This window comes from Myotis davidii, unplaced genomic scaffold (genome assembly GCF_000327345.1).
Source record: "Myotis davidii unplaced genomic scaffold, ASM32734v1 scaffold708, whole genome shotgun sequence".
Lineage (NCBI taxonomy): Eukaryota > Metazoa > Chordata > Mammalia > Chiroptera > Vespertilionidae > Myotis > Myotis davidii.
Window position 1 is genome coordinate 122,923 of NW_006298797.1, and position 15,768 is coordinate 138,690.

At 42.2% G+C, this 15,768-nt stretch overlaps 1 protein-coding gene across 1 annotated transcript in view; it reads right to left on the bottom strand.

The window, feature by feature from the left end:
- Positions 1-15,768, bottom strand: part of ZNF454 (zinc finger protein 454) — a 73,739-nt gene that overhangs the window by 41,085 nt on the left and 16,886 nt on the right. The window contains 5 exon segments of the mRNA XM_006779383.2: positions 683-756; positions 1,392-1,626; positions 1,762-1,873; positions 3,659-3,713; positions 8,271-9,753. Coding sequence (XP_006779446.2) covers positions 683-756; positions 1,392-1,626; positions 1,762-1,873; positions 3,659-3,713; positions 8,271-9,465 — 1,671 coding nt within the window. The 5' untranslated portion in view covers positions 9,466-9,753.

The following is a 15,768-nucleotide window of genomic DNA, read 5'->3' on the forward strand; positions in this document are numbered from 1 at the left end:
CAATACTAGAGGCCTGGTGCATGAAATTTGTGCAGGGGGGTCAGGGGTGGGGGCGCGGCAGTGTCCCTCAGCCCAGCCTGCACTCTCTCCAATCTGGGACCCCAGCAGTCGGACATCCCTCTCACAATCCGGGGCTGCTGGCTCCCAACCGCTCGCCTGCCTGCCAGCCTGATTGCCCCTAACCACTCTGCCTGCCAGCCTGATCATCCCCTAACCACTCACCTGCCAGCCTGATCTATGCCTAACTGCTCCCCTGCCATCCTGATCACCCCCAACTGCCCTCCCCTGACGACCTGATCACCCGCACCTCCTCAAGAAAGTGTTCCCATCTCTCCTCTCAACTCCTGCCTTGGGCACTGCTTTTATCACTTTAGATCCCTTATCTTACTTGCTAGTAGAAAGAGTGCAGGTTTCTATTTTGCACCAACCTGGATTCCAGTTCCAATTGTCACTTTTGTGACCTTTAACAAGTCCTTTAGCTTGGATGACACCCACTAGGATGAGCCTGACATGGTGGGGGAGGGAGAATGTAGTGACTGCATCAGTCCTCTGAATAGAGACTGGACTGGGAGAAAAACCTCTGGCCAGGGAAAAGAAATATGCCCACACTCTCCAAACCTCTATATTCAAATCTAAGGCAATTCAGTGTGTGGAAGAGTGCTCCACAACAACCCCCACTCACCTGGACCATGTTTGGCAGGTGCCTGAAAGCCATTTCTTCTCTAATGAGCTCTTTTAGGAACAAGCAGAGTAGGACTCCTCAGGCAGAAACTTCTACACACCTGTTATGAGGAGAGGATTGCATCAGAAGAAAGCACACAGCGGTCCAGGTGAGGCTGTGAACATTTACATACTGGGAGCCCTCCAATTCTTAGTCCCTATTTGCTCCCAATTCTCTCTCCTTCTGAGAGCATTTCTGCTGGTCCCCACAGTAAAAGGAATCACTCACCATTCTGCTACCCCCGCACACACATTTCCCCTAGCATCCCCCTTCCATATCATAAATACATTGACTTCTCTTTGCAGAAAGCACTCTCCAGCCCCAGCTCTCACGCTTCCTACCCGCTCCCAGGCCTTTGCCCTTAAGTTCTCTCTAAAGAAGCCTTTCTTCGCTGGACAGCTGCCTACTTCTGGGAGTGGAGTGAGGAAGTGCAGGAGAGTCGACTTCTTTCTCCTCCAAAAGGAAGCAAAGAAGGGTAGATCTCCGCCCCCAACCCCACCCTCCCACCCCCTTCATTGTCGAGGCTCTTAAGCCAAGCACTTCCCTGACCTCAGGCCTGTCCTCTTCCGGGGTCCAGTTTGGGTCACCTGGCGTGAAAGGTAGATAAGCAGGTATTTGGGTAAAATAGGGGAGGCAGCAAGTGGAAGAGGGTTAGGAATCTTCACACAACCCTTCGCCCTCTGCTCTGCTGCCGTCTCGGAGGGCTCCACATATAGTGTCACAACCCCATCGGGAGCACCATCTACCCGCTGGGCGTAATCGGGCTTCCCGGGGTCGGCTCTAAGATGCACGCCAGAAGCCCTGCCCGCGTCCTCCTGAGGGCACTTGCAGATTCGAGCCCGAAATCCAAGAACCCATACCTGGTCGTCCCTTTTCTCTTTGGAATCAAACCTTAGCCATACATCCTGGGAAGTTTGCGGCATCACATCGGCGTCCTCCAGAACGGAGCATGACCCGGACCTACTGGGCTTTCATCTCCGTTCTTCTCCCCGGGCGCAACCACGCACGGCCACTCCAACTCTCCCGACGAGGCTGGTTACCCTGGGTTGCCGAGGAGACCCTGCCAGCAGTGAGAGATCGCCATCGCCACTTCGCCGCAGAACAAAGAGCTGGAGTCTGTAGCCTGGGTCTGAACTGCGCTTGCGCATTGCCCTGGGAACCGCAAGGACGAATCTCCCCAAATTCGAAGGCTGAGCCGTTCTGCTCCCCAGGCCACTTCCCATCTGGCAAATCCACCGCGGCGCGCGGAAGAAAATATTGCGTTCCCAAGCAGACAGCCCCCTACTTCCTACCTCCCCTCCGCCCGCTCCTCGTCTCCCCTGTACCAGGTCCCGAGGCTTTCTACACTGAAACTACATTTCCCAGAGGCCTCGGCGGGGCGTCGCCGGTCCAGCTTGCAGATAACTTCCGGCGTGCTCACTGGGAGTTGCGGCTTTGATTCCGCTCTGGTTAGATTGGGACTCGGTCTCTGCCTCGAAACACGCCCAAGCTAGAGACCAGCGAGAAGTTGGGATAAGGCAGGTCAGTCTGGTGGAGCGGCGCCAGGTCCGCTGAGGAGTGCGGCTCAGGAACGGTCCTGGAGAACGGAGTAGCCCAAAGGCGCGCGCCAGACCAAAGACCGAGACTGTGCATCGGCCGGGACGCAACCGACACTGACAGTGTGGCCGGCTGTCGGGCCTGGAGTGGTTCGGCAAGAAATGGGATGCAGAGGCAGAGGACGAGGGCGGAAGGATGGCAGATGAGTGAGGAGGCTGCCGCGGAGGTTCGGGACCTGGGCGGTGGCGTCGGGCATGGTGTCTGGGAAGCATAGAGCAGGTGGAAGAGTTGGCTTCCAGAATTTTCAGGAAGATGAGAGGGTTTCAATTTTGTAGGTGGTGAAAAATTCAAGTATGTGACCTGAGGTTTGTCAGGGAACTAACCCGTTGGCTACCTCTTAGGGAGCAGTATCAGTTACCATCATGTGACACTACAGCACTGTTTGGGGTTTTATGGAAGGTTTTTATAGATACCTACTTGGAGCACTTATGTGTGAGGCATTGTTCTAGGGGCTGAAAACCCTGCACTTATTCAGTTGTAATTCTATTCGGGGAGGAAGTCAATAAACAAAATATCAGATACTGATGACAGTAAAGCTGGGTTAAATTTCAGAGTGTGACAGAGGTTCGGGATTATTTTAAGTAGCGTTTTAGGAAGTTCTCAGAAAATATTGAGCAGACACTGGAATACAGTGGGGGAGGAAATCATGTGACTCTCTGGGGGGGAAACTTTCTAAGTCGGAGGGAACAGGCATGCCATCCACAGAAGAGTACCTGGTGAGTTTGAGGCTTAGAAGTCCAGTATGACTGGAGAGTGCCTGGTGAACAAGGGAGAGGGGGAGATGAGTTCAAAGGGTCACTAGAACCCTTGAAGACCATTGCAGGACTTAATCTGTTTGTGATGGGAAACCATTACAGGTGTTTGAGCAAAATAGTGACATGGCTGAGCATACTTGGACAGAATCACTGGTCAGTTGTGTGGAGAACACGCTATGGTGGGGCTAGAAGGAATACAGGGAAACCAGTTAGTAAGCTATTACAGCAGGCTGGGGCGGAACTGACTCCCAGTTTTATAAACCTTTTACAAGGTATGTTTTGAGAGCATAGTCATTCTAAGATAATTAAGGTTTCTGGACGCCATGCTATGGAGTTTGGATATTGTTTTCAGGTACATGAGGGTGATAACATTTGTTGGGTACTAACTACACGCTGGACATTTTTATAAGCACTTTACGTTAGTTACCTAATGCAACCTACTAATAAAGCTGTGAGGTTTGCACTATTAACAAATGAGAAAAGGGAGGCACCAAGGTTAAGTGCCTTGCCCAAGGTGTCATGTCTAATGCATGGAACCAGGAGTCCTGCACCTGTTGATAGAGGAAAGGTACAAAGTCCTCATTACTTGTTGCCCAAGATGGCTGAGAACTGACATACAGGGTCTAAGACTTCCAAAACTCCTGAAAAAGTAGTGAAACCTCCATTTATCTGGGTCATGTATCCTGGTGCTCCCTCCATGGGTTAATATTTTATTGATTTTGAGTTACTGCATCCATCTTAGGTTTCAATAACTTCATTCTTCTTCCCCTTATCTGTGCCTTCCTTTTGAGCCTTTAATGTGCTGCTGTCTTAATCACTTTCTTCTATTTTCTACCCATTTCTTCACTGCCTTTCCTCCCATCTACTTGTATTCTTGAGATGGAATGAGGTATAAGAAAAATAGGTGAAGGGAAAGGAGGAAACTGGGTGAAATGGAGAAAAATTTTAAATCTGTTTCTGAAGATACAGTTTAGTGTTCCATTCCTCCTTTGTCTTTGATGTTCTAACTCCATTAATTAAAACTGGCCAAAGTCCAAACACTGAGAATCCACAGGAAACCTCTTCCATTGTCACCCGCAAACATCTGCACCCATCACTGATTACCACCTCTTCCAGTGGAACGTGTCCTTCTTCCCAGTGAAAGATGCCTGCATCCTTTACCTGTGCTCCAAATCTTATTTTCCCACTTTGAGATGTACACCCCTCCTTTATGCACCTTTAGAGTCTCCACACCTCTTTTATTATTTTTAAAAATATTAAATTGATTTCAGAGAAGGGAGAGGAAGAGAAAGATAAATACATCAATGATGACGTAGAATCACTGATCAGCTGCCTCCTGCACACCCCCTACTGGGGATTGAGCCTGCAACTCAGGCATGTGCCATGATTGGAAATTAAACCCTGACTTTCTAGTTCATAGGTCAATGCTCAACCACTGAGCCACACCGGCTGGACTCCACACCTCTTTTAGGAGATAAACATGCTCAATTCTTCTACCTTAAGTCATGCAAACACATTTTCAGCAGATTGTGGGCTAAGTCAACACCTTTATCAAACCACCTTTTCTTTGTCTACCTACTATAGAGGCTCCAAGAGCAAATGCTTATTTTCTCAGTCTCCTTTGCTACTAGTCTCCATGTAACACAGCTGCGGTCAAGGAGATGTAAGCAGTAGTCTGCTGAAGGATGTCTGGGAAAACCTTTTCTGATAAAAGGTAATGACGTTGCTAGTGCTACACACTCCATTTCTTCTTGCATTGAATGCAGATATTTTACCTGAAGCTGTGGCAGCCATGTGCCCATGATGGAAAAGCCATGAAACTCAAGGCATTGAATTATTTTGTCTCTGAACAATCCCACCCACCTCCAGATTTATTATATGAGGAAATAAATCCTTACTTGCTCGTGAGCCATTGTTAACTGGGCTTTCTATTGATGTAGCCAAAAGCTCTTCTGATAGAGGTTCTTTCAACACCAATCTCCCTCTAGTTAACTTTCTAAACTCCTTTTCTAGTCAAGATACTAAGTCCTTTTCAACCTTTGACTCACTCTTTAACCTACTAAAATTTACATAGATTATCAACCAAACTAAGGGAAATATTTATATTTTTATCTTACTTTAACCTTCTGTAGCATTTGAAAATATTAACTACTAGAGGCCCAGTGCATGAAAACTCATGCACTGTAGGGGGAGTCCCTCAGCCTGGCCTGCTCCTTCTCACAGTCCAGGAGCCCTCAGGGGTGGGAGGCGACCCGGCGATCAGGGGAAGGCGACGCCCCCATCACACCTCTGCTGCTGCCACTGCCGGCAGCACAAGCCTCAGTTGGCCCTGGTTACCTGAGCCTCGGGTGGCCCTGGGCGGCTGGGCAGCCACCATCCAAGGCTTGCCTGTGCCTCAGGCCAGCCCTGGGCGGCTGGGTAGTCACCATCCAAGGCTTGCCTGCACCTCAGGTTGCCCTTGGGGGCTGAGGGGACTGGGGGACTCTGGAGGCAGGCACCCCAGTGGGGCTAAGGGGACTGGGCGCCTCCATTTTGTGGCTGTGGGTGCCACCATCTTTGAGGGTGTGGCATTCAATTAGCATATTCTCTCATTATTGGCTGTGGGCATCGCCATCTTTGAGGGTGTGGCAATTAGCATATTTCCTCCTTATTGGCTGTGGGCACCACTATCTTTGTGACAGAGTGAGGATCAATTAGCTTTGAGGGCAGAGCAGTCAATTAGCATATTCTCTCCTTATTGGCTGTGGGTGCCACCATCTTTGAGGGCAGAGCAGTCAATTAGCATATTCCCTCCTTATTCGCTGTGGGCACAGCCATCTTTGCAATGGCATGAGGGTAAATTAGCATATTCCCTCTTTATTAGATAGGATTTCTATCCCTTAAAGTTCTCCTTTTACTTCTGTTCTACAATGTTCTCCTGATTTTTCTGTTTTTTGTGTTTCTCTTAACTGTTGTTTCCAAGGTATGTTCCAAGACCTCCAGTGGATGCCTAAAACAATAAGTTGTACTGAAATACACACACACACACACACACACACGCTATGTTTTTTCCCATAAATACATACTTAAGATAAAGTTTAATTTACAAGTTAGGTACAGTAAAAGATTAACAGTAACTATTGAGAACAATTTTAACAAGATACTGTAGCCGAAACCGGTTTGGCTCAGTGGATAGAGCGTCGGCCTGCGGACTGAAAGGTCCCAGGTTCGATTCCGGTCAAGGGCATGTGCCTGGGTTGCGGGCACATCCCCAGTGGGAGATGTGCGGGAGGCAGCTGATCGATGTTTCTCTCTCATCGATGTTTCTAGCTCTCTATCTCTCTACCTTCCTCTCTGTAAAAAATCAATAAAACATATATATATATAAAGATACTGTAATAAGTTCATGAATGTGGTCTCTCAAAATATCTCATTGTACTGTACTCACCCTTCTTGTGATGACATGACATGATACAGTGGCTATGTGATGAGATCACAAAGAAATGAGGTAGCATGGGAATTCAGCATGCTACTCAGAATGGTGCGCAATTTAAAACATGAATTGTGGGGGTTCTCTTGGAATTTTCCATTTAATATTTTTGGATCCAAGGCTGACTGTGGGTAACAAATTGTGAAAAGCAAAACCATGAATTGGGGCTTGGGGAACTATTATATTCCCAGAGAACCCTCTAATCAATGCCCTACTACTTAGTGTATAGTCTATTATGAATCTTCACTTGGATATCCACATACTCATCAAAATGCCCCCAGAATGAACTCATCATTGCCCCACAAATTGGTCAACTTTAAATTTTTAGTTATGGCATCCCTATACATCCAAATAAATTCAAGCACTCACATTGAATCAGTTACCACATTATTTAGATCAGTGGTTCTCAACCTTGGCTGCACATTAGAATCACCTGGGAATCTTTTTAAAATCCTGATTTCTGGGCCTCACCCTCGGAAATTCTGTTTGTTACTAATGTTGTGGCCCCACCCCATACAAAGAAACAGAATTTCTGGAGGATGAGGCCCAGATATCAGGATTTTAAAAAGATTCCCAGGTGATTCCAATGTGCAGCCAAGATTGAGAACCACTGATCTAGATTGTCTCATTTTTGCCTGAATTCTTCCTCTCCCATCTCACTGTCACTTTCTCAGTTTAAGCCTTGGAAAACAAGAATGTATCATATTTATTTTGATTTTCTAATCAGGCCTAACACATGTTTATAGCACATATTAAATGTGTGTGAAATAAAATTCTTTACTATAGGTCTATAAAATCTCCATGATTGTTTTGCATATGTTTAAATTACAAAGATTTTGTTAATGTGAGATTTTTATTTCTATTAGTGTTCAGCCTAGCTTCCTTTTCACTCGATTGTCAGTATGATACAAAGATATGTATTTGAGTCCTAGGAAAAGACTATAAGTTATATTATTTTCTAAGTAATTAGCTTATTTAACAACAATTTAATGACTGTTAATTGAGGACTCAAAACAGCATACCATTGCATTAAGATTTGTACAATTATCCCATCACCTGTTTGCAACCAGCCTATGTTTAGAGGAGAAAATAATGCAAGGAGAAGGGGGTAGGCATGGGAGAATAATAGGATTTGGTGGAGATAGAGAATTTTAACTCACAATATCCAGGGAAACCAGATTGCAAAATAGTAGCATATAATAACATACATAACGTGATAAAAGATTAAGGATGTCTCAGCATTCATTATGTTTACAGGTTTGTTGCTTTACAGAGCTAAAAGGGATCCTGGAGATCTTCTAAATCCAAAATTCCTCATTTATCAAATAAGGGCACTGTGACCTGGTGAAAGTTGGTGACTTGTCCAAGTTAGTGACAGATCAGAGTACATACCAGGTCTTTGGGCTGTCCAGTTAAGCACTCTCACATATTCTCTCCGATGTGAAATCTCTGACATCCAAAGGAGAATCTGCAGTATGACATGACAGAGCTTATCTTCAGCATGAATCCTCATTGTTTAAAATATCAGCTACTTAAGCCTTCAGATGCAAAGTTTTACTTTCTAATTCAGTCAAGATTTTCCACTTTTATATGGTTCCTCTCCAGTGGTCTGTATCATCGGATATGGTATAATATACTTCAACTAAAAGATTCCTGAAATCATTACATTTATTGTTTTCTACATGACATGATATATCTAATTATCACTGAAGAGTTCATCATAACGAGCCCAGTGAAAATTTTCCTCATGTATGAGTTCTCTGATGCCGTGTAAGGTTTGTACTCCGACTAAAGGCTTTCCCACATTCACTACACCGATAGGGTTTCTCTCCTGTATGAGTTCTCTGATGCACTACAAGGGATGAATTCTTAATGAAGGCTTTACCACACTGATCACATTCATAGGGTTTCTCACCAGTATGAATTCTTTGATGCTCAATAAGGTATGCACTCTGGCTGAAGGCCTTTCCACATTCATTGCATTCATAAGGTTTCTCTCCAGTGTGAATAACCCGATGTACAGTAAGTGATGATCGTCCAGTAAAATGCTTTCCACAAATGATACACTCATAAGGCTTCTCCCCAGTATGAATCCTCCGATGCTGAGTAAGAGATGAATTCTTACTGAAAGCTTTTCCACACTGATTACATTCAAAAGGTTTTACTCCAGAATGAAGTCTCTGATGTTCTATAAGGTATGTACTTTGGCTAAAGGATTTCCCACATTTGTTACATTTGTAGGGTTTTTCTCCAGTGTGATTTCGTTGATGCAGGGTAAGAGTTGAGCTCTTACTGAAGGCTTTTCCACATTCACTACACTCATAGGGTTTCTCTCCTGTATGACTCCTCTGATGCACAATAAGGTGCATACTTTGACTGAAAGATTTCCCACATTCATTACATTCATAGGGTTTTTCTCCTGTATGAGTTCTTTGATGCACTGTGAGATTCATACTTTGGGTAAAAGCTTTCCCACATTCATTACATTTGTAGGGTTTCTCACCAGTATGAATCCTTTCATGTTGAATAAGGGATGAATTCTTTCGGAAAGCTTTTCCACACTCTTTACACTGATAGGGTTTTTCTCCAGTATGAGTTCTTTGATGAACAGTTAGGTTCATGCTTTGACTGAAGGTTTTGCCACATTCATTACATTTGTAGGGTTTCTCTCCAGTATGAATTCTTTGATGTACAGTAAGAGAGGAACGTTCAGTGAAGTGCTTCCCACATACATTGCACTTATAGGGCTTCTCCCCAGTATGAATCCTCTGGTGCTTAAGAAGGGATGAGCTCTGGCTGAAAGCTTTCCTGCATTCATTACATTCATACATTTTCTTTCCTACAAACATTCTTTGAATCTTAATTAATTCAGAATTTTGTTTATCTTTTCCATGTGAATTCTGATAACAGGGCCTTTTCCCCATAGGAGTACTTAGTTGTATATCAATGATTGAACCCTGATTGGAACATCTTTCAAATTCATTACCTCTACATACCCTCCTCTCCGTGAGATTTCCCTTATGGGTAACTGCCACTTGACCCAGATGTCTATCCTGGTTTTTCTGTTGGCCCTCTAATCAATTACCAGGTTCCCAGGTTTCCCTTAAAGAAGAATGCCAGAGACCTTCCTTTTCCATTATTACCCAATAGGATAAATCTTCAGTAATGATGGGCTCTGGAGTTGACTCTGGATTCAAGTCTTGCCTCCCAGTCTGTAAAAAATAAAAAATTCAAATGCACATTGGTTTCTATGTTGGGAGACTGAAAACTGTATAAAGTGGGAATGAGAATAAAATTGAGAATACATGGCATATTTGGAGAGCTTTTAAAGATGTCCCTACAATTAGGAAGAGAATTGTAAAGAAAGGAAAAAACAGAGAACGAGTCCACAAATAAGAGAACTAGAAACAGGGTAAGCAGAGAAAAGAGTGAGCCTATGCAGAGGAATAGACATTGAAGTCACTGACCACTAGATAAGGCTAAATAATGAAGATGGAACTAAAGAAAAATATACAGAAGACCGGGGATTGCAAGAGGAAGATCAGAAAGCCCTGCCATGTTGTACCTACTGTTCTTACCAGCCATTTCTTCCTACCTATAATTCTAATACTAAATCTTCAAACAGATCACAGAGTGACACAATGAAGACTGTCAACCCTGAATTAGACAACTGGTTCAACACCTACCATCTTAACTAGCTACCTGTTTCTCTAGGTCTGAGTTTTCACAGTTATAAAATGAGGATAAAAATAATCTGATAAAGATAATGTATATAACCTCCCTTTGGGAACATATTTGTCTGGAACATATTTGAAATTCAAACTCTTAAGGGAGGATAACACAATCTAAAATCTTCCCCTCCCCACACACAAATTTCAAGCAGGCTGTAATTTTCTCACAAAGGTTAAGAGACTAAAGGGCCCTACACTTTCCTAAATACCCATTCCTTAAAGATGAGAACTGGTGGTGGGGGCAGACAAGGAAGAATCTGTTGAATTGCTTCAGAAGGAGCTGAAAGAAGGACCACTCAGGCTCTATTTTCTGATCCCATTTCTTATTCCAGACAAAATGGCCTAGTGGCAATGAGAGGCAGAGGACAGGAAACTATAATCTGCAAATCTGTTGATCAGAGTCAACAGAGCAGATAAACACTGAAGCAACAAAGTTTGGCATGTAAGCAGGAGGCTTTACTGTGAAGCAAGGGTTATGCATTAACTGGACCTCCTCCTTACAACCTGACCTGCTTACATAAAAGATAAAAAGTGGACATCCTTGTGGAATCCACCTCCAAAACACACCACCAAGTAACCACAGAAAGGACCTATCCAATCAAGTATGAAAATAACAGGCAACACATGAATTAGAGATGGCCACTTGCCCCACCTCACTATCATATCCAGCTATCCAACTAAAATTCTTAGAGAACATTTAAAGTGCCACCCAGGCAAACATAAAGAGCAAAAGGGGATTTCATCCTGTTAGACAAAGTCCAGATAGAACTACCTCCATTCAAAGATAAATGGTACACAGAAAATACCAAGTTTGGAAACTACATAGAGGATTAAGAAATAAAGTTTTAAAATAATGTAAACAATGAGAAGAAAAAAGCATAAAAATCAAAAGGGAAAACAAATATTGGAAGAATAATTACATGCTTCCAGCCATCCAAAGACATCATAAAGTTTTTTTTTAAAGTTGCATACTGAGGAAAGATATCTATAACAATAACCCACAAAGAACTAGAACCTAGACTTGGAAAACAATATCTATGGAACACTAAACCCACTAGAAAAACCAGCAAGACTTGAACAGGCACCTAAGTGGAAATCTGAATGAATTGTTTAGCAAGTCCACCATCAGGCACACACACCTAGGTAAATCTAATTTACAAAGGCATACCATTCATAATTTTAAAAGTAGCAGTGTACAACAGCAAAAAAAAATGGAAGCAAAACAAGTATCAATAATAAAATAAATAACTAAATTGTCAAATATATATATACAATGGAATAATTGACAACAGTGAATGTTTGTGTCTCCCCAAAATTCCTATGTTGAAGCTAAATTCCCAATGGTATTATATTAGGTGGGATTTGGGGTAGGTCAAAGGTCATGAGGGCAGAGGGGTGATGAGAGTAGTGCCCTTATAAGGAGAGATGAAAGAGCTTGTTTCCTGTCTCTCCACTCTCTAGCATGTGAGGACACAGCAGGAAGGAGTTGTCTCTACACCAGGATGAGGGCCCTTACCAACAACCCAACCACACTGGCATTCTGATCTCAGACTTACAGCCTCTGGAACAGTGAGAAATAGTTATTTGACTTTTAAGCTACCTGTACAGTGTACCCTGTTATAGCAGCCTGAATTAAGACTAGTTAAAATTAATAAACTATAGCTATACATATCAATATGAATGATTTAAAGTCACAGAAAAATATATATAGCAAGAGTCCACTTAAAGTTTAAAAACAGATTAAAACTAAATATGCTGTTTATAGGTTCATTTATGGATGGCAATACTTAAAGAAAAGGGAAGAGAATTATCACAAAAGTGAGAATAGTCATTATGTCCCAGAGAGAGGTTAAGAGTGTGTGAATGAGGAGCACACAAATCATGGCAAGGATACCAGTAATTTTCTGTTTCTTACTCTAGGTTCTGGTGCCTAGGTGTTTGCTTTATTATTCATTAATCTTTACCATTATTAACTATAAAAAGATGCAATATGACATAATGGCTAAGACAACAACTCTGGAGCCATACTACCTGGCTCAAATTTGAATTTCACTACAGTTAGCTGTGTGACCTTGAGCAGGTTAATTAACATGTCTGTATTCTTTTTCTCACCTGTTAAATGGTCCCTATCTCACAGTGTTGGTGTAAGAACGTTAGTTAATAGTTATAGTATTTATATTAGAAGAGTATGTCAGTTTTGTTAAATAATATATATTTTACACATTCTTCTGTATATATAACATTTCAAAAAATAAGAACAAAATACTATTTTAGAAAATACTAATGAAAGTTTAAAAATCATTATGTATTGCAGAAAACTTAACAGTAAGATTCATTTTATCTCTATGGAATTTAGATACTTTACTTCATTTAAAAGTTTTCCTGGCCCTGGCCACTGGGACTCAGTTGGTTGGGCATTGTCCTTTGACCAAAGAGTTGCCAGTTCGATTCCTGGTCAGGGTACATGCCTGGGTTCCAGGAAGCAGCTGATCGATGTCTCTCTACCATCAATGTTTCTCTCTCTAAAAACCAATTAAATAAGTACTTTTATTTATTTATTTATTTATTCTGAAGACTTGCTCCCTAAAAAAAAATTGATTACCTACAAATTTTTAAAATACTGGCTGATGTGACTCAAGAATTCAACTTGGCCAGTACTCTATTAAAGAAAAACAAACACATTCTTAAATATGACAGACTCAGTAATTACAGTACTTCTAAAGCATTTCTGAAATATTACATGAAATATGCAATTTACACAAAGGATTTATCCAGGAATTCCAGAAGGTTCACTCCTAGGAATCTATTAATATCATACTAGGTCATAGAAAAAGGACATATGATCAACAGATAGATGCTTCAAAAAAGTATTTGATAATATCCAACATCCAATCCCGATTCAACACCAAAAATCTTAGCACTGTCAAGCATAAAAATAAAACACTGTAAAAATTCACAATAACAGAATCAAGAAAAGGGTGTTTATTACTGCTATTTAATATTGTTGCAAAAGTATGACCAATAAAATTAGACAACTGAGAAGGGAGGAAACTTTATTGTTCTGATTACATGACTATCTGGAAAACAAAACTGTTAGGGTGGCTTTACAAAGAATCAGTGAAATATTGTGGGCTTGGAACTTGAGTACTAAGGGTAAAAAAACTAACTCTTCCAAGACTGGGAAGCATTTCTTGCTATTTTGCTATTTTATTAAATAAAAACTCTGTTTTGCACACAGCACTATGCTTGGCCATGACAAGGTTTAATGATTGTTAACAATTAATATTACCATTAGTTTATGTTACACAATAGATACCTCTTTCTTCCTTTCCTTTTTCCTCAACAGGACTTTCAAGTGGCCCATACTCCCTTCTTGTATTAAAAATGCCTAGTTAACGAACAGGATTTTTATATTCTTTTGGTACTTGTCAGGTCATGAATAGGAGTCCTCAGGACTGTTGGGGTCTGGGAAAGCATAGGTCTTTCAGTATTTATGGCTGGGATGGCCATAGTAGAGGCTGAGAGCCTGCAAAGTATTGGAGTGGGTATGGAGCTTGGGCAGTATTGCCCACTCTTCCTAGGACGAGTTTGTTTATTTTCCCTTTTTATATTTTTTCCATTCCCTGTGTAATATTTCAGCTACTCCTCCCACACAACCAGACAATTTCAATACTCACATGACAACTTCTGGCTTACACCCTTGCTACCTTATAGTGCAGTCTCCATGCAGCAGCCAAACTGCTCTTCAGAATATGACCAATCATTCATTCAATAAATGCACATTGAGCCAGGCACTATTCCAAGTGCTAAGGCTATAGCAATGAATAAAATACATTTCTGCCCTTAGGGAACTTATAATTTAGTGAGAGGAAGGGCAGTCAACATAATAAACAAGTATAATACTTAGTATTTAAGTGGTATGCCTTATGGATAAAATAAAAGCCACAAAATGGAAATGCTATATAATAAAAGCATAGTATGCAAATTGTCCCCTCAACCAGAATTCTTCCTGGAGTTTGACCAGGGGTTAGGAGCAGAGCCAGCTGGGGGAAGGGAGGGAGGCCCCAGCCAGCGGCAGCAAGCGGCCAGGGGAAGTGAGGGAGTACCCAGTTGGCAGCCAGCAGCCACTAGGGACCCTACCAGTGCACGAATTTCATACACTGAGCTTCTAGTCCTATATAATAAAAGCCTAATATGCTAAGTGTCCAACAATTGGTTCAACCATTTGACCAGTCGCTATGACACACGCTCACCACCAGGGAACAGACACTCTGACTGGTAGGTTAGCTTGCTGCTGGGGTCCGGCCAATAGGGACTGGGAAAGACGGGCCAGACACGCCCTGGAGCCTTCCCAGGGTCCCGCCCCAGCCCTGATAATGCACCAGTGGGGTCATGCAGAAGGCAGCCAATCAATTATTAACTCTCATCATTGATGTTCCTATCTCTCCCTCGCCCTTCCTTTCTCTAAAATAAATAAAAATATATATTTTTTAAAAGAATATTAGGCCAGGATATAGAAGTTCTATTTTCACTAAATATACTAGGAAACAAAAAGTCACAGCAAGGCAAGAAAATAATGAATTTTTTTTTTTAGAATTAGCATTAAACTCTAAGACAAAAACAAACAAAACAAAACAAAAAAACCTGTGTTTAAATTCTGGCATGTCATTTCACCTCTCTGAGTTTATTCTTCTACTATGAAAGGGGCAAATGATACCTACCCTGTGGGATTGTTATGATGAGCACATCAGATGATAGCCAGGTTAGAGCCAAGCACAGCACTCAAGCAATGCTTTCTTGTCTTGATTTTGGTCAGGGCAATAAGGCTAAATGGTAGTTTAATTTGGCATCAACACTGAAGAAAACTTGCAAAGATCTGGGGTTTTCACATCATCATGTTTCCTAGGCTCCATGCTCTCCCTACATTTTTAATTTCTCCTTTCTAACAGATATCTCTGCTCTTGTAAATTCATTCAAGTGTCTTCCTTGGTAAAAATCAAATCGGAGGCACTCTACCTCTGAATTCTTTCAGTTCTTGCCCTTTCTTCTTTTTCCTCAAAGTTAACCTTGTTGAAATGACAGTCTATACTTAAGTCTTTAACTGTTTACATTCCAAACCACAATGTGTTTCCCTCACACCAGAAACGCTCTCTGCTGGATCACAGACCACTTTTACCTTCTTGGCACTATTGCACTCACCCTCTACTTTTCTCTCTTCCTTTAGCTCTCCCTAAATTCTCTCCTCCTTCTTTGACCACTCTTTGTCCCCTTTGCTAGAGTATCTTTGGCTCCCAGTCAAACATTATTGTTTTTTGTTTTGTTTTTTTAAATATTTTATTGATTTTTTACAGAGAAGAAGGGAGAGGGACAGAGAGCCAGAAACATTGATGAGAGAGATTAGTCAGCTGCCTCCTGCACGCCCCCCACTGGGGATGTGCCCACAACCAAGGTACATGCCCTTGACCGGAACAGAACCTGGGACCCTTCGTCTGCAGG